At 47.3% G+C, this 24118-nt stretch overlaps 1 protein-coding gene across 1 annotated transcript; it reads right to left on the bottom strand.

The window, feature by feature from the left end:
- Positions 1 to 578: 578 nt before the first annotated feature.
- Positions 579 to 9790, bottom strand: TRIB3 (tribbles pseudokinase 3). The gene is made up of 4 exons (XM_036753114.1): positions 9617 to 9790; positions 5334 to 5630; positions 3043 to 3335; positions 579 to 2038 (listed from the first exon to the last, which is right to left on the bottom strand). Exons 2-4 carry the CDS (start codon positions 5628 to 5630, stop codon positions 1555 to 1557), a joined length of 1074 nt encoding a protein of 357 aa, XP_036609009.1. The 5' UTR covers positions 9617 to 9790; the 3' UTR covers positions 579 to 1554.
- Positions 9791 to 24118: the final 14328 nt, after the last annotated feature.

The raw sequence follows: 24118 nt of genomic DNA, 5'->3' as shown, positions 1-24118 counted from the left end.
GCCACCTTCCCCTGGTTGATTGGAATCAGGTCCAGGAAAGCAGCTCCCTTTGTGACTTCTCTCAGTTTCTGAATAATGAAATTGTCCTTAAGGCAAGCCAGGAATAGATTTTATTCAGGAATTAGGAAGGTGCAGTAGATAAAAGAAGTGATCTCAGAATCCTGCTCCTGCCACATCCTGGCTGGGTCGCTCTGGGGAAGTCACAATCTTTTCTTAATGCCCCCAAGACCATAAGCTACACAGAAGGTGCCAGTCTACAATAAATAAGGAGTTTACTCTTAGGAAGTTCCCAAGTCCCATCAAAAAAGAATGTATTGGCTCTTCTAATAATACTCATACAGCCAACCTCATGGAGTGGTTGTTAAGCCTTAAAGGGCTAGATCAGTAGAAGTTGTCATTATTATTCATAAGGCTCCAGCTAGGCCTCCCCCACCTAGATGCAGTTCCAGGGCACCCCAGCCTCTTCATACCCCCCCTGAGATTTAGGGAACATGACCTTTCTCTGAGGAGCTGGTTTCAAGCTAGGGAAAAAGGAGTGGGGTGAGGTGGGCCAAGGAAACCATATGGAGAAATAGAAGTATTTAAAAAATGTCCTTTATTAGTCAAAAGACAAAAATAGACACTGCATATCATGTCCTTGCCCCACAGAGTCAATTGGAGGTCCCAGGGGAACTGAGGAAGCAGGTGTCCCAGCATGGGAGCAGGCCCCTGGGGAGAGGGCCTGGTTCTCAGACTGAACCCTTTGACTGACTCTGAAGTCACACAGCCTGAAGGAATGTTGAATTGGTGTTTGGGGACAGGGAAGGGAAAACACAGTTCCCAGAGTAAGTAAGCTGAGGGCCTCTCTTGGAGCCTGAGAAGTCCTTCATCCTACCCTTCCCTGGTCCACCATCAGCAGCCTGGGCCTATAATTCCTCATATGCCCTGGAGATCTGGAACCAAGGACTGGAGACTGCCTGATACCTGAGATGACTGCCTTCTCACCCACTCCCCCTTCCCCACCCTTCCCCCACCAACATAGACCTTCCAGTCTGCCCAGAATAATACCTTCTTCCCAGTCTCCCACCCCAAGTTAGGCCTCTCTGGTTATTTTCTTATTGGCTGGCTGACGGCCCAGCTCTCCCTCCAGCATCCTTCCCCAGCACTCTGAGTCTCCAGGGGAAGGGCCCTGAGGGGGTCTTTTGGCCACTCAAGTCAGGAAGCTAAGGCTATGACTTCTAGGTGTTTGTACACCACCAGCTATATCTATGTAACAATATGTATACCACCGTGCATGTGGGCCAGGATAGGTTCAGCCTGAGTTTGCCATACGTGTGCACCAACCTCCGTGTATACTAGTGTGTGCACACACTAGCATGTGTGTGTGTCAAGTGTGTGCAGCAGGTAACAATCACGTACACACACATGCCTCCCTTCTTTTCCACTGTTAAGGCACTTGAGTGGGGTTTGGCTTGATTCAAAGAGGAAGGAGGGGAGTTTCCATGAGGCTTGAGCTACCCCCAGCCAGGGGGGCCAGGCAGGGTTAGGGCAGAGCGGAGGAGATGCCCTCCTGGCCTAACTATACAGCTCCTCCTCAGTTTCCTGCCTGGCCTCCTCCTCCCTGGAGTCTTGGCTGTCTGGTACCACCTGCTCTGCCACCCATACTCCAGGCTCCTCAGAAGGGTTCCCCCCTTCCTGTAACCAGGGGTGCAGCAAAATGCCCTGGGCGGTGAGCCTCTCACTGGGCTCCCTCCTGAGCAGGCAGCGGACAAGGCAGCGGGCACGGGTTGAGAGGCCACCAGGGAGGGCAAAGGCGCCCCTGCGGATTTTGCCAAAGAGCAGGGCAGGGGCTGTGTCCTGGAATGGGTAGCGGCCAGCCAACATGGTGTAGAGTGCTACACCCAGGCTCCACACATCAGCTGCCTTGCCTGAATAGGAGTCCCTGGAAGTGAGGATCTCAGGCCCCACGTAGGCTGGACAGCCATGCTTATCCCACAGGGAGTCATCTGGCCCGGTTAGCAGACACGAGTCCTCTAGATTCTCCAGAGCCAGCTTTGTCCTATGTCAAGGGGAAGAGAAAGAGAGAAGGCCAGGTCGTTAATTGTTCCCTTCCTTCTGGGCCTTGGCTTCCCTATCATCGTAATAAGAAGGTTGCCTTCCCTGTAACATTACTTTATCCTTCTATTTTCCATATTTTCCATTTTGGGGGCAGCTAGGTGGTACAGCAGATAGAGTACTGGGCCGGGAGTCAGGAAAACCTGAATTCAAATCTGGGTTGAGTCACCTTGGGCAAGTCATTAAACCTCTGTTTCCCTCAGTTTCTTTATCGGTAAAGAGGGGGGAACGATAGCACATACCTCCCAGAGTTACTATGAAGATCAAATTAGATAATAACTATAAAACGCTTAGTGGCACATGGTAAGTGATACATATAGTTATTATTATCTATGTGTCTTGTACGTATGTATCTATGTAACTTGTACCAAGTTATTTGCATGTTGTCTCCCCATTAGAATGTAATCTCTCCTTGAGGGCAGGGACTCAGATAATTTCTGAGATCCCTTTTAGCATGAAATCTTCTAAGCCTTAGTGGGCCCTGAGACCTGCTTTTGCCTTTTGTTATGCCCCCAGAATCGGCACAGGGCCTGGCACATTGTAAGAGGTTAATAAATGTTTGTTGACTGACTGGTCTCTCAGTTTCCCTTCTGCTTTGACATCCTGTGTTCCGTGGTTCCTTCATTCCAACATACATTTATTACAAACTAACACCTTGTGTTCTATGATTCCTGGGTGCAAGGGGCATGAGGGGAGTGAGGCCATTGTGGCAAGAACCTGGGTGCAAACTCTTTGCCAGGAGGGATTGTTTCACTCTCTCTATTTGTATTCTCAGCACCTAGCAATAGTAGGTCCTTAATGAACAATCGCTGATCAATGGGTTGATAGATATAAGCCACGCTGGAGGCTGAATGATTATGAACCCAGGTTTCTTTGGCAAGGGATGGGAGGGGAGCAGGGGGGAGTAGGGAGCGTTCAGGGTGGCGATGCTTGCTTTCAGGCACTCACCTCTCCTGATTGACAAAGACAAACTTCCTGAGCTTCAGGTCTCTCAAGACCAGATTGTGCTGGTGGCAGTGGGCCACAGCTTGGGCCATCTGGAGGAAGAGTGAGGCTGCTTCCCGCTCAGGGATCCGCCTTCTCTCCCTCACGTAGCTGTGCATGTCGCCATATGCCCTTGGGAAGAATACGTAGACGTGGTGCTTGCCCAAGACGGCCTCAGCCACAGGAGCTACATGAGGGTGTTGGGGTAGGTGGGCGTAGGGAGACAGCAACTCTTGATAGGAACCAGCTAGATACACCTAAAAAAGGAAGCTTGGGATTAGCCGCAATTCTAATGATGTCCACCAGGGGCCAGCACCCACCAGCACAACTCAGCAGGTACCATCCAAGTTTGGCATTAACAAGCTAGGGAAATACAGAATCCTAGACTATTAGGGATGGAAGGGACCCTAGAAAGTCACCTACCCCAAACTCTTTTACACAGGGGGAAATTGTCACCCAGAGAGAATTGACTTGTTCAAGGTCACACTAGCAGTCAGCAGCACAATTGGGTCCAAGATGTCAGCAAGGAGGGGCAAGATGAACCCAAACAGCAGATTATCTTTTAAAATAGGTATCTCTGTGTCATGGACCCCTTTGGTAGTCTGGTGAAGCCTGTGGTGAACCCTTACTCAAAATAATGGTGGGTTTTTTTTATCATAACTGAAGGAAATGCTAAATTTCAGTTACAGGCTAGTGTAATATAATTTTTTTTTCCCATCCAAGTTTACAGACCCCCTGAAATCTATCTCACACCAGGTTAAGAAGCCTTGATCTAAAAAAGAACAGCCATCATGGAGTGCCATCTTCCAGTTTGGGCAAGGACTGGCTGCATGACCTTGGATTAGTCACTAGCCAGAGTGTAGGGGCCTCCTGATAGGCACAAGCTAGGTATCTCTAAGGGCAGCTATTTTAGCCTGGTCCTTGGAACCTCTATTTTCTCCCTTGTAAAAGGAGCAGGTTGGACTACAGCAGGATTTCTTAACCTATTTTATGTCATGGACCCCTTTAACAGTCTAGTGAAGCTGAAGAATCCCTTCTCAGAAGGATAATTTAAATCCATAAAATAAAAACACCTAGGATTACCAAAGAGACCAATTATACCAATTATATTGGACTACCATTATTAAAAAGATCATTTCAAAGTTCATGGACCCCAGGTTAAGAATCCCTGGACCGGAAAATTTCTACGATCCCTTTTAGCACTAAATCTTCTGCACCTTAGTGGGCTCTGAGACCTAGACACAGAAACATTAATGTTCTATATTCTAAAGCCCACTGAAGCCCTGACATACTATGGTCTAAGATCTTCAAAGTAGAGAGATGCAGGTTGGACTAGATGATCTCTGAGGTCCCTTACAAGTCAGAGAATCTATGATCCATGTAAGGCCCTTTAGAGGCCTGTGTCCTAACTAGGAGGGAAGGGAATAAGCATTTCTATCGGGCCTACTAGGTGTCAGGCACTGTATTGTTTAGTCATTTCAGGCACGACACGATTTGGGGTTTTCTTGGCAAAGATACTGGAGTGGTTTGCTATTTCCCTCTGCAGTTCATTTTACAGATCAGGAAACTGAGGCAAACAGGAAGAAGTGATTTGCCCAGATTCACATGGCTAGTAAGTGTCTGGGGTGGGATTTGAACTAAGGTCCTCCTGACTCTAGGCCCCAGTGCTCTATTACTGAGCCACCTAGCTGCCCTTTTACAATTATTTCATTTTATCCTCAATAACCCTGTGAAGTAGGTGCTCTTATTATCCCTGTCTTACAGTTGGGGATAGAGGCAGACAGCAGTTAAATGATTCTCCAAGGGTCAGAGAGCTAGAAAGCATCTGAGGTCAGATTTGATCTTAAGTCTCTCTGACTCTAGAACCAGCACCCTAACCATTGTGCCACCAGCTGCCTCCAAGGGTGTGTTCTCAGAATATGATGCCCAGCAACACTGCCTGTTCTATATTCTGATGAATCAAACTCTAGGATCTGAAGATGGGAATGTCCAGAGACAGTCTTCTTGACATTCCTGAAATCCTTTGGGTTCCTCCAGCTTCCACTTCATACCCTAAGGGCAATCTAAGGGCCAGCAGGCAACAGGCTAGAAGTTGGCACCGGACCCTTTGTTGTGGTGCACCATGACCCTTGAACCACTGCCTCCTGTCCCCACCACAACCTGTCCCACAAGCTGACCTCTCCAAAAGGACATTCTCTGCCTCCGCCCTCCAATGCTGTAGAAGGGCTGAGGGGTTGGGAAAGGGTGGCTCATACCTTACACGTGTACTCCGTGTTTGTGGGGCAGTGCACTGCCCGGTAGGCCCTGCCACCTTCCTGGGCCTCTAGGAGTGCGTAGGGCCCCAGCCTGGAAAAGGCAGCAGGAGCATCAGAGGTGGGTTCTGGGGGCCTGATGAGGGGTTGCTGGCAGGGGGCCAGGCAAAGCTGAGGGTCTCGATGGGCTCGCTTCAGGGGGGGCTGCTCTGGAACTGAGTCATCATCATCATCATCAAATTCCAGCTGCTTTTTCCTCCGGGGAGAATCCATAGAGAGGGTCATTGGAGTGAGGTTCATCTAGGGACAAGAAGGTGAAGAGACTTAAAAAGGCCATTGGAAATGGGAGTTCTTAGGGATCCCCAGGGCATCTCAGGCTGTCACCCATGAAGTCCCTGGATTTAGAGTCGGGGACCTGAGTTCAAATCTTAGTTCTCTTATTTACTACCTCTGTGATCCCGCACACATCAGTTAAAAACTCTTGGTCTCAGTTTCCCCATCTGTACTATCCCTTCCAGCTTTCAATCCTAGGATATACCTATAAGGAGAATCTACTGTGTAGCTCAGGAGTAAGGAACACAGTAAAAGACATCATGTAACATTCTGCAATGGAACAGAACATAATCAGTGTTGGAAGAGGTCTTAGGACGTAGATCATGGGATATTAGAGGTGGAATGGAGCTTAAACCAGAATGCTAAAGCTGGAAAGGGTCATTTTGCAGAGGTTCAGAGAGAAAGAGATTTGTCCAAGGGTCTCCAGCAAATTAACACAAATTAAGACTAAAACTTCCCAACGATGAGGTAGCCTATTTAAGTATTACTGCTATCTCAGGAAAGGCCGCTGGGGGCTCAGTGGCTAGAGCACTGGGTTTGCAGTCAGGAAGACTTGAGTTCAAATGCAGCCTGAGACTGTTAGTCACTGTGTGACCCTGGGCAAGTCACTTAACCTCAATTTGCCACAATCAACTGGAGAAGGAAATGGGAAAACACTCCAGTATCTTTGCCAAGAAAACTCCATGAACAGTATTGGCATACTATGGTCCACAGAGTCACAAAAAGTCGGACGTAACTGAACAGCAGCAAGCTGGATAGAGTGGATGGGCGGGCTCTGGAGTCAGAAGGACCTTAGTTTCAAGTCCTGGGCTGACACAGAGTGACCATGTGAGCGTGGGGAAGTAAGTCACTTCACTTTGCAGTGCCAGGCAATTCTCTCTGAACTGGAAGTTCCAGGGGATTTGCTGATTCTCATGGATGGAAGGAGTTTCCATGGACCCCTTCTCAGCCGAGGTGTGGTCCAAATATATGATTCCATCAAGGCACCATGTAAACAAAGGCAGGCAGACAGCCATGAGAACTCAGTATATTCAGGGGCCTGGCTGAGTGAGGGTCCATGGTGGGGGGAGGGTCTTGGATTTAAATCTCTCTGGGCTGAAGAGCCCCAGGGGACCTCAGAGGTCGATGAGCCCAACCTTCTCATCTTACAGATGAGCCCACTGAAGCCCAGGGAATTGAAGTAACTTGCCCAAAGTTATATGCAAATTGACTGGCAGAGGCAAGATGCAAACCTAGGTTCCCTTGACTCCAAACCCAATGCCCTTTCCAGGGCACGCATCAAAGAGGAAGCTTGTTCTCTAACTATGACCATCCCAGTCTCACAGGATCCTCAGCTCTCTGAGGTAGATGAGATACAGATCATTCTCCAGTCGACAGATGGAGACAGTGACACCCAGAAAAGGGAAATGACTCACCCAGGTCACATAGCAAGTTAGTGGCAGAGACTGGCTTGAAAACAGGTGTCTGAACCCTTTCACGTTCCTATACGTTCCTTCCTGCTCCTCACAGGGCTCAGGGTGGAGTTGTCGCTCTTAGCCTGGACAGAAATCATCGCCAGGTGGCTCCCAGGGGAGCCCTATTCTTTCTCTAGTGCAAGATGGCTTCCAGGAAGCCATCCTGTCTTTCTTGAAACCCTCTCCTATTCTCTTAGCCAGCCTTTCCCTTTCCTGCAGTAAGCCAATGTCAGGTAGTCAGTTTTAGAGCCCTGGGGATCAACAAACATACAACACAGCTTACACAGCATGACCCAACACATGAATTCATTCTTCCTCTGCCCTCTCCACTCTGGCTAATGAACCCTAAGCACACACCCAAATGACCCTTTCCCCAGGTGGTACACTGGAAAGAATGCTGGGCTGATAGTCAGGAAGACTTGAGTTCAAATCCAGCTTCAGACACTTTCTTCCTAGCTGTGTGACCCTGTACAAGTCATTCAACGGCTGTCTGCCTCAGTTTCCTCAAGTTTAAAGTGGGGATGAGAATAGCACCTACCTCCCAGGGTTGTTATGAGGATCAAATGAGATACTTACTTGTAAAGTGCTTAGCACAGTGCCTGGCACATAACGAGCAATTAGTGAATGGTTATGCTTATTTTATTCCTTCCATTGAAAACTTTCAAGACACACATACGCCTCAGAAAAACACCTATGTGATCTTTAGTATGTCACTTAAAGTCTCTGGGTCTCAGTTTCTTCATCTATAAAATAAGGGGATGGAACTAAATGAACTTTAATTAGCTCAAGACCTGATAATTGTGATACCCTGAATATACAAGAAGACTGATAGACACACCAGGCAGAACCACCTCCTCCCCCAATATATTTAATATACATGGACAGGAAAGCTAGGGAAGAGCCTGACACACTGGAAAGACGAAACATATATGTATGTGTATGTATATGTATATGTACACACATATATACTCATATCCACCATACTCGTGCATATACAACACACATATATACACACATATGTACATACACATATACATATACGCATGTATATACTGTGGATGAACAGACAAGAAGCTGGGGCAGACAAATTCAATCCCCCAAAGGCGGGACTTCAGACAGTCATACCCAGGAACCTCTCTTGGGGTGGGAGGGGTGATATCTCCTTGGCAACAGGCAGCCAGTACTCCGGTGAGACCGGAAGCTATGTGCCCTTGGGGCATGTGCCAAGGGGTGGGAGTGGCCTGCTATAGCTTGGAAACAGTGAGGGCAGTGGGCATCAGAAGGGTTGGATCAGCTTCAGGAAGCCCCCTCTGGCATCCCCTAGGGGCCTGTGCTCAGCCCCTCAAACCCCTGTGGAAAGTTATTAGTGTTGGACACAATAAACCTGGCCCCTCGGCACAGAGGGAGTTGACTATTGTGGTGGAAAAAAACACTGATTTGAAATCTGAGGACCTAGGTTCTTAGCTGCTCTTGAAATTTACTAGCTTAAATTTAGACAAGTCACCTTTCCTCTCTATGCCTCAGTTAACCCTTCTATATAATGGAGACAAAATCCTAGCAGTAGCTAGCTGCCTCTCAGGGTTTAAGGAAAAGGCTTTTTAAACCATAGAACACAAGAGAGTGTACCTGTTCTTCTTAATTTGAGGCACAGGGCATAGTGATCATGATTGGCTGGTGGAATGGATGCTGGCTATGCACTTGGGTTCAAATTCCAATTCTGTCACTACTTGAATGGAGATGACTGGATTAGGTGACCTCTTCGGTCCTTTTCAGCTCTAAGTCTATGACTAGCTACACTGTTAAGAAGCAAATCGGCCCTCATGCCCAGCCTACACAGGAAACACATATAACCTCACCACACTTCTGCAGACACACGTCACAGGGATGATGACACATCTGAGGCACCAGAGCCCTGAGGCACCGGGGCCAGGCACCCACCCAGGCTTCATCACCCACTGACACAACTTCCACCCGGTCCCTGACACACCCGAGTCCCGGTGATCCAAACGCGGACACATCACACACACACACACACACACACACACACTCCTCTTTGGTGACATTCTCACCCTTGTCCCCATACGCAGGATACAACCTGACCGCTACAACTTCCTTGCCTGTTCTCCATGCAAACACACACACAAGAAGCCCCCACACAACCTCCTCTCCGCTGCTACAGGCGTGCCCTCGTAACACAAACAAAACGCAAACAAAGAACTTCCACAATGGTCCTCCTCCCCATCCGCGCTCCAAACCAAAACTCTCGGCCATTGTCCCTTACACAACTCCCTCAGGCTGCTCCCCCTAGTTGCTAGCACATACACGACACATAACAAAGACTCACAACTCCCCAGCCTCTGCCCCATAGGACACGCAGCCCAAGCCACTCTCTCCCATCCTGTTCAGTAGCCAGACAGACTTATGAGCGGCGCAAGGACTCGGGCCACCCCCGACCTCCCTCCATCTCTGCTCAGGTCACCCTCCAAGCCGCAGGTCTACCTTGCTCTCGAGGTCAGGGGACTCATTTGCTTGGGTCCGGCTGGCTGGGGCTGGAGCTAGGGTAGGGCTCAGAGAGCCCACCGCCCCTGCATGTTTGCGCCGCTGTCCGGGCGGTGCGGGGCCTCGGCAGCCGGCTCTACAAGTGTCTGGGCTGCCTCGGCAGATGCCCGGCCCAGCCACCGGCCTGGGGTGATGTAAAGCTGAGCTAATCTCGGGCCCCCACCTCCCGCCCCGCCCCCTGATTGCAACATCCCCCTAGCCCCGCCCGTCGGGCCCAGGGCTCACATCCGCCGGCGGGGAGGGCAACCTCCTGACCCCTCACACCCACAGACACTACTGCAGCGCCTGTCGGCACCCAAGAGTCTGAGAGTGAAGATCTGATGTCCTAGGGGCCCAGTCTGTCCCAACCCTGAGCCCACCTGGGGCCAGCAGGAGAGATCCCCATCTCTCCTAAAACTATCCTTATGAGGCAGCAGGTGCACTGGGGTGGGAGGCAAGTACCCTCCCTGCTGTAAGACCTTGGCCAAATCACGTCCCTTTTCAGAGGCTCCGTTTCCACCTCTGTCTCCTGAGGGAATTTGACTGAGGTCTGGTCCAGCTACGTTCTTAAGGCCCCAGAAGCTCTGACTTTCCATGAATCCCACTGTTCGGACTCTGATGAGCAGAGCCAGTTACATGCAAACTCTGATCAGACACTGGGAGGGGAGAAGTTTGGGGTGTGGGAAACTACTAATTTGAGCAGTGCTCATATAGAAAGAAAGGAAAGATAGGATCTAGTCAGTGAACCTTCCTTCAAACCTTTCCTCTTGAGCTTAGTCAGGACAGTACATCCGAGAACCTCACAACTTGGAAATCATAGTCCAATCAGTCATGGGTGAGAATTTCCTCTACATCAAACCTTTCAAGAGGTCACCTGGCTTCTCCTTGAAGACCTCCAGAGATGAGGGAACTCGCTACCTCTAGACTAAAGACAGCTCATTCCACTTTTGAATAAATCTAACTTTTAAGAAGTTTTTCTCCACATCAAGCCTAAAATCCAGATCTCCAAAATTCCTGTCAATTTCACCTACTTCTGCCCTCTGTGGCCAGCTATTCACAAGGATAGCTTTTCAAATACTTGAAGTCCATCAATCATTTCTAAATATTCCAATTCTCTCAACCAATCTCCAAATAAGCAGATCTTGAGATCACCCTGGAGTCCTTCCTCTGAATGTCCTGCAGCTTATGAATGTGGCACCTCAAATGTGGCACCAGAAGAAATAAAAATACTTCAGATACCGTCTATCCAGATGGCAATGTATGATATGCATATTGTTCCATCATGAATGGCCATAGGAGGCCAATACCGTCTGGGGGGATTTTCTTGGCAAGGATACTGGAGTGGTTTGCCATTTCCTCCTCCAGTATATTAAGGCAAATTGAGGTTAAGTGACTTGCCCAGGGTCACACAGCTAATAAGGATCTAAGGCCATATTTGAACTCAGATTTTCCTGACTCCTGACTCTGTAGCCACTGAGCCATCTAGCTGCCTCATAATAGGCATAGAAGAGCCATAACTTTCGTCATTCCTCTGTTTTTTGAAGGCTTTTTTCATTTTGCTCTTAGATTGCTAGAGCCAGGAGGGGCTGTTGAGATCATGGAGTCCAACTCTCATTTTCCAAATGAGGAAAGCAGATCCAGAAAGAGGAAGCAATTTTCCCAGGTTCATTTAGCAAGTTAGTAGCAGAATTAGAATTCAGACCCAAGTATCATGTCTCCAAATCTAATTTCCTTGAGGATCCCCATGGTAGCCCCACTCATAGCCCATGGTAATGTGAGCTACAAGGCAAGAGAACTTGTTTCTGCTAGAGGTTCTTAACCATTTGGAGGTCAAGACCTCCTTTAACAATCTGTTAAAGCCTGTGGATCCCTCTCAGAGTAATGTTTTTAAATATATAAACACATAGGATTACAAAGGAAACCAATTATATTGAATGTAGTTATAAAAAAATTAAGTTCAAGGACTCTCAGTTAAGAACTTCACAATCTAGACCCATCTCTGCCACTAAACACTCTTGGGGAAGCCCCCACCCCTCCTTCTTTTCTCCTGGTCTTAGTTGACTCCTCTGTAAAATGAGAGGATTGGAACAGAAGGTTTCTTAGTTTTCTTCAGGCTCTGACATGCTAGGATTCCACCTTGGAGGCCACTCATTCCTGCAGTCTATTTCCTGTCCCCTGAGGATCAGGTGTTGTCAGCCACTCTGGTCCCCTGTGCTTTGCAGACATCCTTCATCAGTGAGATCTTAGAGCCAGTGCCCCTGAAGAAGCACTGGGTCATGGGATGCTGGGGGCAGAGAAGCATCAGGAGTCAGTTCAGACGGGGCTAACTGGGGGATAGTCTACTTAGGGGGCTCAGGACTGAAGTTAGAATCTTACATACTACTCAAGCTTAACCTCATCTCAAACCAGACCAAGGTCAGCTTCCCAGCTAGCCAGAAGAGCCTCTTCCTGGGAAAACAGAGGATTGTGATAATCCCATAGAGAAGTGACATGGTATAATGCAAAGAGCTTGGACTTGCTGGCTAGGAAATGTGGTTTCAGATTCTGGTTCTGAAGTTTTACTGCCTGGATGGACCCTCTCTTCTTCTCCCTCCCTCCTTCTCTCTCCCCCCCCCCCTTTCTCTCTCTCCTCCTCTCTCTCTCTCTGTCTCTGTCTCTCTCTCTGTCTCTCTCTCTCTCTCTCTGTCTCTCTCTCTGTCTCTGTCTCTCTCTCTGTCTCTCTGTCTCTCTCTCTCTCTCTCTGTCTCTCTGTCTCTCTGTCTCTCTCTCTCTCTCTCTGTCTCTCTCTCTCTCTCTGTCTCTCTCTCTCTCTGTCTCTCTCTCTGCTCTCTGTCTCTCTCTCTCTCTGTCTCTCTTCTCTCTCTCTCTCTGTCTCTCTCTCTGTCTCTCTCTCTCTCTTCTCTCTCTGTCTCTCTCTCTCTCTGTCTCTCTCTCTCTCTCTCTCTGTCTCTCTCTCTCTCTCTCTCTCTCTCTCTCTCTCTGTCTCTCTGTCTCTCTGTCTCTCTCTCTCTCTCTGTCTCTCTCTGTCTCTCTCTGTCTCTCTCTCTCTCTCTCTCTCTCTCTCTCTCTCTCTCTCTCTCTCTCTCTCCCTCTCTTAGCTTTAGTTCCCTCAACTGTAAAATAGCAAGAAGGATCCCTGCACCACCTACTTCTCAGGTTTGTTGGGAATAAACCTTGTAGAACTAGAGAAATGAGAGTATTTAAGATTAAGGCAATTCAAGTTAACAAACGCTTATTATGTGCCTATTATATACATATGGAATTGAGGTTATAAAGAGGTTTTTTTTTTTTTTAAATGCTGCAGTTCCTCCCCTAGAGGAGCTTATAGTCTACTGGAGAGGTGGGGTGTATGGAGATATAACCACACCTTATAATAAGTTGTATTCTCTGGAGAAACGGTACCTTTGGTACTAACTGAACCTTCTAATGTTTATAAAGAGTACGGTTTTGAAGATATTGCTCAGTTTAACAGCATCCCAGCACCCTCAAAAGACTTTACCTGTCTGGAGAGCACTCTGAAGGGAAAAAAGTCAGGGTGACTCTCAGCCTAGTCAGGATTCCCATACTCTGGGTCTCCTGTCAATCAGCTTACATTTGCTTTTTTTAAAATAATTTATTTATTTTTAATTTTCAACATGCATTTCCCTAAGATTTTGAATTTTAAATTTTCTCCCCCTCCCTCTCCTCCACCCTCTCCAAGACAGCATGCAATCTGATATAAGCTCTACATATACATTCACATTAAACATTTTCACATTAGTCATGATATAAAGAAGAATTAGAACTAATGGGGGGAACCACGAGAAAGAAGAAACAAAACAACAAAAGAAAAGGCAAGCAGATAGTCTGCTTCCATCTGCATTCAGACTCTGAAGTTCTTTCTCTGGATGTGGATAGAATTTTCCATTGGGAGTCTTTTGGAGTTGTCTTAGATCCTTGCATTGCTGAGAAGAGCTGTCTTTCAAAGTCAGTCATTGCGCAGTGTGGCTGTTGCTGTGTACAATGTTCTCCTGGTTCTGCTCACTTCACTCGGCATCAGTTCATATAAGTCTTTCCAGGTTTTTCTGAAGTCCACCTGTTCGTCATTTCTTACAGCACAATAGTATTCCATTACATTCATATATCACAACTTGTTCAGCTATTCCCCAACTAATGGGCATCTCCTCAATTTCTAATTCTTGGCCACCACAAAAAGAGTTTTTATAAATATTTTTTGTACATGTACATCTTTAACCTCATCTCAAAGTGACATTTCAGCTAACCTTTTCTGAGCTCACTTGTGTGCCTAGCTCTGTGCTCCTGACTCAGGAAGGCACTAGAAAAGAATACTGTCTAGCCTTGCCTCTAGATATTTCACAATCTAGTAGGGGAGTGGAATGGTAGCTCCTTGATGGCAAGAAAAATGTCATTTTTTATGTATTTAACATGGAACAGGTTCTTAATATTTATTGAATTGAAGAAAGACCCCTATAGGGAAACAGAGAACAGACAACCCCAGGCCAACTGTCATCACCTGTTCCAGATAAAATAAGACTGGAACTGGAAAGGGGTCTTAAAGAATGGGGAATATTTGGAAGGGCAGAGAGGAGAGGTAAAGACATGTTAGCCAAGACTTGAAGAGTACAATGTACATAGAGGATGGCTACCTGCATAGAGAGAGGACTGGAAAGCAGGCTATGGGAAGATCAGTTGAAGGAATAATTGGGGAGTTAATATGGTTAGCCTGGAGAAGAAGAAACTTAGCAGGAATATGAGAAACAGCCTAGTGTTAGGGACGCTGGATTAGGTTTTCCATCCTGGCTTTCCTATTTCCTTCCTGTGTGACCTTGGATAAGTGATCAAGCCTCTCTAACCTCAGTTTCTTCCTCTGTAAAATGAAGGTGTTGAACAAGATGATCTCAAAATTCCTCCCAGAGCTAAATCTTATGATCCTATGAGAAGTGGTAGTAGATTTGTTCTGCTTGCACCCAAAGGGAAGAACCAGAAAGAGGGAGCAGATGCTGCAGAATGGCTGATTTAAGCTTAATATTAAAAAACAGAACTCTAGGCAAGGATGGGGAACCTGCAGCCTTGAGGCCACATGTGGCCTTGTAGGTCCTCAAGTGCGGCCTTTTGACTGAATCCAAATTTACAGAACAAATCCTTTATTGGGGGGATTTATTCCATGAAGTTTGGATTTACTCAAAGGGCTGCACTTGAGGACCTAGAGGGCCATGTGATCTGGAAGCCGCAGGTTCCCCACCCCTGCTCTAGACCAATCAGAGCTGTCCAAAAGTGGATTGGGGGTGTGTTAGTAGGTAGTGAGCTCCCCATCAGTGTTGTGGTTTGTCCTTTGTCCTTGAAGAGAGCATGAGAACATCAGAGAGATGATGACATGACTTGCAATTGAATTGGATTTGAGTGAGGAAAGGCTGTGCAAAGTCACCAGCCTCATTTTCTCCTCCAGAGCCATCTGGGTCCAGTGGCCAGATATAGATCAAGATGACTGGAGATGGCCCTGGATGCAGTGGGAGACCTTGACCTTTTTAAGCTAAGGTCTTTCTGAGTTCTTACTTTGAGTGATTCAGTGTTCAGTGATTAGGCCTGTTTAAGAAGTGAATCAAGAGATGGCAATTCAATTGCAAGTCATGTCATCATCTTCCTGATGTCTTGGTCCTCTTCAAGAATAAGGACAAACCACAACCTGTGAGTAGTCTGAGATGCCCCAATGGGGACCCAGCTGGCCGGTTCTACTTGGCACCTCAGCTTGTCCTCCCCTCCTCTCCTCTCCTCTCCTTTCCTCTCCTCTCCTCCTCTCCTCCTCTCCTCCCCTTCCCTCCCCTCCTCTCTTCTCCTCTCCCCTCCTCTCCTCTCCTCTCCCCTCCCCTCCCCTCCTCTCTCTTCCCTCTCCTCTCCTCTCCTCTCTTCTTCTTCTCCTCTGTGTCCCTACATGGGGTATTATGCCCTCACATAAGGGTGATCTTCCCAAAGGAAGGTAAATTTTGATGGCTGAAACCTACCTAGTTATCTTGTGGTTTACTGGCTAGATTTTTTACTTAAAAACCATGCCTTAACCCAATTCACTCTGGCTCTCATTGATTGGCCAACAATAGGTCCCTGCCAAAGCACCACTTAATGGTTATTTTGGGGGTCCTCATGGCTCAGAGTGAATGTAAATAATAATTGTTTCTCTTTTGGCCAGCAACTCTGCAGGTCTTCCCCTTCCATCAGTGTAGGTCTGTAAGAAGACCGTGCATGATCATTTGGCAGGGTTGTGGTAGAGAGAATTCGCACTTGGGATAGAGGCTGGACTATCTAACTTTCAGCTATGACATTCATTCACATGGTTGGTAAATAAATGTCAGACTTAGGACACAAACCTGAGTCTTCTGATTCTTAAAATTATATGTTTGGACTATTAGACTTCAAACTCCCTCAGGGTAGGGAGTGTGTGACACTCACCTAAATTTTCTTCCAGCTCCAATACTCAGGATTTTTAGGATTCTATAGGAAGGCTTAGAAAACCTCAGATGACCTGTCAAGCTTGGAGTCAAGCAGAGTAGTCCAAGTGCCAACCCTAGCTGAGCAGTTCAGAGAGGCTTGAAGGGGGAGGAGAGCCAAGCCTGGACCCCACCCAGAAGCAGGGCAGATGGGGATGACAGAGCAGTCAGTTACGGTCCTGATGCAACATCCCGGTAACCAGAGAAAAGTGCTTCCCTGGCAAACAAGATTATTGCTGGGCAAGGGCCCAGAATGCCAGGCCTTGGGGCAAAGTGTCAGAAAGCTTATGACCCTTGCTCTCTCCTTGTTACCTCCTGTCCCTGCAAGTTTGTTTTGTTCCCCCCACCCAGGAAACTTCTAATCCCTAGTCTGTTTTCTTCTCCTGCCCAGCTATGTCTTTCAGCTCACCCCAGCTTACCTTCTGACTTCTCTACCTAAGAAAGAATTATGGTTTCAGAGGACATCACAGCCAAAAGGAATCCTGCAGGTCATTCAGTCCAGTCCGAGGAACCCCTCACCCACTATTTTTCAGAGGAGGAAATTGCGGCCGAGAGGCAAAGCAACTCTGCTGCTTAGCTGTGTGACCTTCAGCAAGTCAGTTTTCTCTTGAGGGATGGGGGTGGAAGAGATGGCCTCTTCAGTCACAGCTCTAAATCCTGTTATTCTGGAGGATAAAAGCGGTGTTTTATAGAGGGTTAGAGATAGAAAGGGCCTTAGAAATGGATTAGTCCAACCCTCTCACCTTACAGAGAAAGAAACTAAGATCCAGAGATGGTGAATGGCTGCCCAAGGTCATACAGCTTCAGTGGCAGAGCCTAGATTAGAACCCAAGTCCCCTGAATCTGAGTCACAGACTTTTACTGCTCCCTGGGCTGTTTCCAGGCTCCTGGAGCTCATTCAGCTCATGACCATAGACACCATCTTTCCCTAAAGATGACTTTCCCAGCTTGGCCCCTAGTGCCCAGTGCCCGGTGAGGGGAGATGAAGGCACTGGTCTGCCCAGGTATTGTCCAGAGTCCTGCCCTTCTGGTTGTTGGGAGTGACAGGGAGGGGTTGGCTGGAGGCAGGAGTGAAACTGGCCCCAGTAAAAATGTCCCAAGGCTGATCTAATCATTCTAACTCATCTTTCTCTAGGGCTTTAATATTTACAAACCACTTTCCTTCCTTCCATCAACCTTGTGAGGCATGTAACCCCAAGTTGGATGATCCCAGGCCACAAAACTGGTAAGTGTTGAAGTTGAGATTTCAATCCATATCCCTCCTGACTCAAAGCCCAGTCCTCTTTTCATCCCCTCATTTAAATTTTTTTTAATTGATACATTTTGTTTTTACAACATCTTTATTTCTGAATATACCCCTCCTCCCTCCTTTGCCCAGGGATCCATCCTGTGAAAAAAAGAATAAAAGAAAAGAAGTTCAATAAACTAACCAATATATTGGTCCTTTCTGATAGTAGGTGCAGAATTGCACACCCATAGCGCCCCCACTTCTGCAAAGAAGGGAGGGAGGTCCAACCTTTCTTTTCACATTAGAACCCTGTCAGCCTATAATTATTACCCAGCACCAAGACATAGGGTGAACATAGAATGAAATCATGGACCTGCACTTTAGAGATCATAAACGCCAACCTACTCATTTTACAGAAAAGGAAACTGAGGCTTAGAAAGGAGAAGAGATTTGCCCAAGATCTCACACTGAGTCCTAAGTCTAAGTATAGAACCCAGGTCTTCTGTCTCCCTGGCCAGCTTATTTTATCATTAAGGCCCATGTAGAGCTTCAATTCAATTTCAGTAAGTCTATATTAAGGGGCTTCTATTTTGGTCAAGTGCTGCGCTAGGCGCTAGAGCTATGAAGACCAAAATGAAACCATCAGGACCCTGCCTTGGAGAGCTTATGTTCTATTGGATCTTGGTTTATAATTCAGTCTGCTTCAACAAATATTTGCAGAGCATCCATTATTCTCCATGCCTGGTTCTCTAGGGGGAATGGTGTGGGAGACAAGGACAATGATTGTGATAAGAGTGGTCACGATCAGCACACACATGGCACACTTCGCACAACTTTCTCTCCCATGGTGACCTGGTTGGACCAGAGGTTATTCCCACTGTTTTATAGCTGAAGAAACTGAGGCTCAGAGAGCTGAAGTGAGGGCTCAAGAAATTTGTTTTGGATCTAGGAGCCAGGCCCCAAATTTTAGAGCCATACAAATTTTGCAGATTTCTGAAAGAGAAGACAATTAAAAGGCAGCCTGTGATGGCAGAAACTTGGCCCCACTTCAGGGTAAGTGAGATCTGTCAAATCATAGAGCATCATAGCCAGAAGGGACTCTACCGATCATCCCATCCAACCCCTTCACTTAATAGAAGAGATCTAGCTCGGGGAGATGTGACTCAATCAAGCTTACACCATGGAGCGGCGGAGCCAAGATTCTGACTTAACAGTGGGTCTTCTCTCTCCAAATTCATCTCTTTGTCAAAGATACCACAGCTTCTTCCCCTACTGAGGGGTAGGGTTTACCGATGGGTCTGAAGTCTCTGGAAGGGCTCAGAGAGGGAGCTGAGGACATCTGGAGCAGGGAGACTCAGCTAGCAAATTATCTGAGCTGGGATTCAACACCTCGTCTTTGGACTCCAGGTTCCCCTGCTCATATCCATTACAAGCTACCTCTTACCTGAACGGTATTGTTCAAGGTGTAGACCGTGCAATGCAGGGGCAGGTGAAAGATGATGATGGTGACTCCCAGTCATTTTTCAATCCTGTCTGACTCTCCGTGGCATCATTTGGAGTTTTCTTGACAAAAATACTGGAGGGCTTTGCTGTTTGCTTCTCCAGCTCATTTTACAGATGAGGAAACTGAGGCAAACAAGGTTAAGGGACTTGTCCGAGATTACACAGCTAGTACATGTCTGAGGCTGGATTTGAACTCAGGAAGATCCACTATAACATGTAACTGCCCCATGGATTTAAATCCTGTCTCTGTTTTCTATGATGGGGATAAGGATCCTTTTATATCTTTCCTTACTTTATGAGGAAGGCACTTTGTAAATCTTAAATCACTAGAAGTAAGGAGTTATTATCACCTGGGCAGCTTATACATCCTAAGATCATAGACTTACTTAGGGTCCTCTAATCCAGCCCATTCGTTTTATAGATGAGGAAACCAAGGACCAAAGTCACATAGTTAGTATCTAAAGTGAGATTCAAACTCAGATATTTCTGACTCCACCCAGGTTCTCTGCCTCCAGGACCAGAACTCTTTCTGCTGAACCAAATCCTTCTCTCTCTCCCAAAAACTATACCTGAGAGGACTTTAGGAAAGCCTAAAGCTAAAAAGGGAAGAATAGAGCCAGACTTGGGGACCCTTGCCCTTTCCATACCTGAGGAGAGGAAGGGAAGAAGGAAGGAAGGAAGAAGGGAAGAAAGGAAGAAAAGAAGGAAGAAGGGAAGGAAGGAAGAAAAGAAGGAAGGAAGGAAGAAAAGAAGGAAGGAAAGAAGGAAGGGGGGAAGGAAAGAAGGAAGAAAGAAAAAAAGGAAGGAAGGAAGAAAGGATGGAAGGTGGGAGGAAGGAAGGAAAGAGGAAGGAAAGGAGGGAGGGAGGAAGGAAGAAAGAAAGGGAGAGAGGGAGGGAAGGAGAAATGAAGGACAGAAAAGAGGAAGAGAGGGAAGCAAGTTGGGAGGGAGGAAGGAAGGAAAAGGAGGGGGAATTTTAGCCCTGCAGGGAGGTAGGGGCCTTAGCAGGAATTGATTCATTCAGGGACTTGGTTTCTTGGCACTCAGACAGCCTAAGACAGCCGGAAAGTATGAAGGGGAGAGAACCAGACATCTCCCAGTGTAGGTGTTGGGACGTGGGAGGGGGAGTGGGAAGAGGAAGATGGTGATGGTAAGCTTCCCAGGCTAGAGGGAGGAGTCAGTGTAGCTTAGTGAAAAGAGCACTGTTTCTGGAGTTAGATATGGGCTCCCATCCTTTCTCGGATGTTTACTACCTGTGTGACCTGGGGTAAGTTGCTTAACCCCAGTCTACAGTTTTCTTCTCTGTTAAATGAGGACTTTGAAAGAGGGAGGCCTCTGAGATCCCTTCCATCTCTATACCCATGGTCCTGTGAATCTTAAATCCCTGGATGCCAGCAATGTGTCTTCTACATCCCCCCAGTGTCTGACCTGGGGAGAGGAATGTAGAGATAATTCCCTTTTCTAAAAAGTGTGTTAAACTTTACAATTTACAAAGTACTTTCCTCAAAATAACCCTTAGTTTCATTTTAAAGACCAAGGAACCAAAGCTCAGAGAGATCACTTTTCCATGGTTATACAGCCAGTCTATCAACAGGCATTTATTAAGCTCCTACTAGGGCAGCTAGATGGTGAAGTGGGTAGAGTGCTGGGCCTGAAGTCAGGAAGACTCATCTTCCTGATTTAAAATCTGGCCTCAGACACTTACTAGCTATGTGACCCTGGGCAAGTCATTTAACCCTGTTTGCCTTATCAGTTTTCTCGTCTGTAAAATGAGCTGGAGGAGGAAATGGCAAAGCACTCCAGTATCTTTGCCAAGAAAACCTCAAATGCAGTTTTGGGAGAGTTGGACATGACTGAATGACAAAGCTCCTACTGTGTGACAGGTAACTGTGTTAAGTTTCATTGAGGATACAGAGAGGCAAAAGGCAGGCCCTGCCCTCAAGGAGCTCAGTCTAATGTGGAAAGACAACATGCAAACAGCTATGTACAAACAAGTTAGAGACAGGATGCATTGACAATAATATCAGAGTGAAGGGCCTAGAATTAAGAGGTAGGGGGAGGCGTCCTGAAAATGGGGTTTTAGCTGGGACCTGAAGGAAGCCAGGGGGCAGAGATGATGAGGGAGAATGTTCCAGCATGGAGGATAGTCCATGAAAATGCTGCAGTCAGGAGATAGTGTCTTGTTTGAGGAACAGCCAGGAGGTCAGTGTCATTGAAATGAAGAGAACATGGAGGAGTGGCAGGTGTCAGAAGCCTGAAGGGGTGGGGGGGGGGCAGGCTCTGACAAAGTGGGCATCCCACTCCACAGAAGGGAGACTTGGTGCATTTCATGCTGAGTCATAGGATGCTAGGGTGGCAAGGTTTGGAGTACAAGGTACGGAGCATGGGAGGGCATGGCATGAGGGCTATCCCATGCAGCATGTGTGCAGCTTCATCCCCTCATGCCTGGATTGTTATAATAGCCTGCTGGGGCATCTGCCTGCTTCCAGTCTTTCCCTACTCTAATCTATTTTCCATTCAGCCACTAAAGCGATTTTCCTAAAATTCAGGTCCTATCCTATCACTTCCATACCCAATAAACTCCTGTGGCTCCCTATTGCCTCCAGGAGCAAATATAAAATGCTCTGTTTGGTATTCAAAGTCCTTTGTAACCTGGCTCCCTCCTACCCTTCCCATCTTCTTACACCTTACTCCCCGGCATGGACTCTTCAATCCAGCAACACTGGTGTCCTGGCTGTTCACAGACCAGGACACTCCATCTCTCAGCTCTCCACATGCTTGCCCTCCTCTGCTCCAACTACTGACCTGCCTGGCTTCCTTTAAGTCTCAGTCAAAATCCAACCTTCTGTTGGCAGGCTGCCCCAACCCCTCTTAATTCCACGTCTTCCCTGTTATTTATTTCCTATTTATCCTCTCTATAGCTTGCTTTGTATATATTTGCTTGATTGTTTTCTCACCCTCCTTAGATTGAAAGTTCCTTGAGGGCAGAGGTAGGATGTGAACCCATCTCTAGGATCCAGTGAAAGGCTTAATGTACAAGGTGGTGCTTGAGCTGAGCTTTGAAGAAAACCAAGGATTCTCAAAGGTTGAGATTAGGAGGGATTGCATTCAAAGCATAGAAGATAGAGGGTGCAAAGGTTTGGAGGCAGGAAGTCCCTTGTCATCCATGAGGAAGAGCAAAAAGCCCAGGTTGGTTGGAACATAGAGCGCAAGGAGAATAATGTATAACAAGGCAGGAAAAGTAGATTAGTAGAGATGAATGTAAGTGAAGCTCATAGCTGGGCAAGAAGAATATGGTGGACAAGATGATCTTTATGATAGTCCTTAAAAGATTGACTGAATGTCGGCAGGTGGGGATGGAGAAAGAAATTAGTGTAACACATCTCCCGAATTGGAAAGTATTCACACTACATTATATACATGTCAATATTAGCAAATGTAGGACATGCAGGACCTATAGAAAATATTAATCCCATCTGTGTTCCCTCTTAAAGAATCTGTGTTTAAACCAGACCAGACAGATGCATCTGTCCTCATAGAATCCAAAATCCAAGGGCTAAAAGGAACATTATAGGTGATCTAATCTAAACCCTACCAGAAACAGAAATCTTTAATGAATCAGTCCTGACAAGTGGGGCAGCTGGGTGGTGCAGTGGATAGAGGCTGGGCCTGGAGTCAGGAAGACGTTCAAATCTGGCCCCATTTACTAGCTGTGTGACTCAGGGCAAGTCACTTGACTCTGCCTCAGTTTCCTTGTTTGTAAAATGATCTGGAGAAGGAAATGGCAAAGCACTCCAGTTTCTCTGCTAAGAAAACCCCAAATGGAGTCATGAAGAGTCGGATGTGACTGAACAACAGCAGCAACGTGCTAAGTCACAAAGGGGCATCCACCACAGAGAGGTGACGGCCTCTTGAGACACTGTTTGACTTGGCCAGTGGGGGAATTTACTTGTCATAATTGTTTGTTATGGTTGTTATAAAGATTTTCTTTCAGGGGAGATGGGAGGGAGAGAAAATAAATGCTTGTTAATTGAAGAAATTAAAAATGATAAGAGAAGGTGACTCCCGGGCAGTTAGAGGGCAAAGCCCCCACAGCCTCCAAGAGGAGAGTCCCAGGAAAAGCTCTCAAGCCTGTGTTCCGATGATCCTTCCTCTCCCCTCCCCCCACCCCAATACCTGGCACAGCTTGGAAGGTTGGGCGGAGGGAAGGGGGCGGATCCCAGTCCCTGGTTTCCCTTTCTCAGAAAGGCTCCAGGCCGGCCAAAGGAATTGTCTGCCTGCTGGTTGCATCAGAAGGGCTTACGCAAGGAGCTGGCCTCTTGGCTTCACTTCGTTCCCAAGGGTAGCCCCCCTTTCCTTCACCCAGCCCACCTCCTGTCACGTGGACCTTCCCTCCCCCACTCCCTAAGGGACTGCATTGCCTTGACAACCTCCGGGAGGTAATCGGAGGAAGTTCCTGGAGGCCCAGCCCAGCCCGGCCCATCTCCTTAGGGGGTCTTGGTCGCTTTCTGTTCTCCCGTTGGTTTTAGCAGGTGCTGCAGAAGTCAAGGTCAGGTGGGGTGAGCCCATCTCTTTCCCTGTCCCCAGACTGAACCCCAGCTCTGGTTCAGAGACTGAGCCCTAGTCTTGACCTCACTGATTCCGTATACCCCCAATGCTTATAAATGTGGGTCTTAGGTTACAGGGGACCTTGTGGATGGGAGTGTGGTGGGGGTGGGAAGGGAGAGGATACCGTGACTCAGGGCTGTATTGGTTTGGAGGCCCTGAGAGGGGATGGTCTCCTTTCCCCATTAGGTATGCCACCCATCCCCAGAACTACAGAGGATCATAGACCTAGGACCACAGAAGCCATTTAATCTCCTCCCCGCCCCCACCCCATCTTCCACACGAAGACATAGCAGCCTAGGGAAGTTGAGTAAATTGCCCAAGGTCACATAGGTAGCAAACCTCAGAGGTGGGACCTGAACCTGGGTCTTTTGATTCCAGAGGCAGTACTCTTTGTAATTACATTATTTTTTGTTATCATGTGTTAATCTTTTCTCCTTCCCTTCTCCCCCTCTCTCCTCCCCTCACTTGGGGGGGAGGGGTGGGAACCTCCACAAAACAAAACCCTTCTATTCAATATGCATAATCAAGCCAAACAAATTCCCATGGTGGCACCCCAAAATATAAACCAGTACTTTCCCCATTGTACATCACTGGTGTTAAAACCCTAGGTGGTCTAGACGAAGCTCTCAGGTCCTTTCCAGCTCT

Source organism: Trichosurus vulpecula, chromosome 3 (genome assembly GCF_011100635.1).
Source record: "Trichosurus vulpecula isolate mTriVul1 chromosome 3, mTriVul1.pri, whole genome shotgun sequence".
In the NCBI taxonomy this organism is placed as follows: Eukaryota; Metazoa; Chordata; class Mammalia; order Diprotodontia; family Phalangeridae; genus Trichosurus; species Trichosurus vulpecula.
This window is presented reverse-complemented; position numbering and strand designations above follow the sequence as displayed.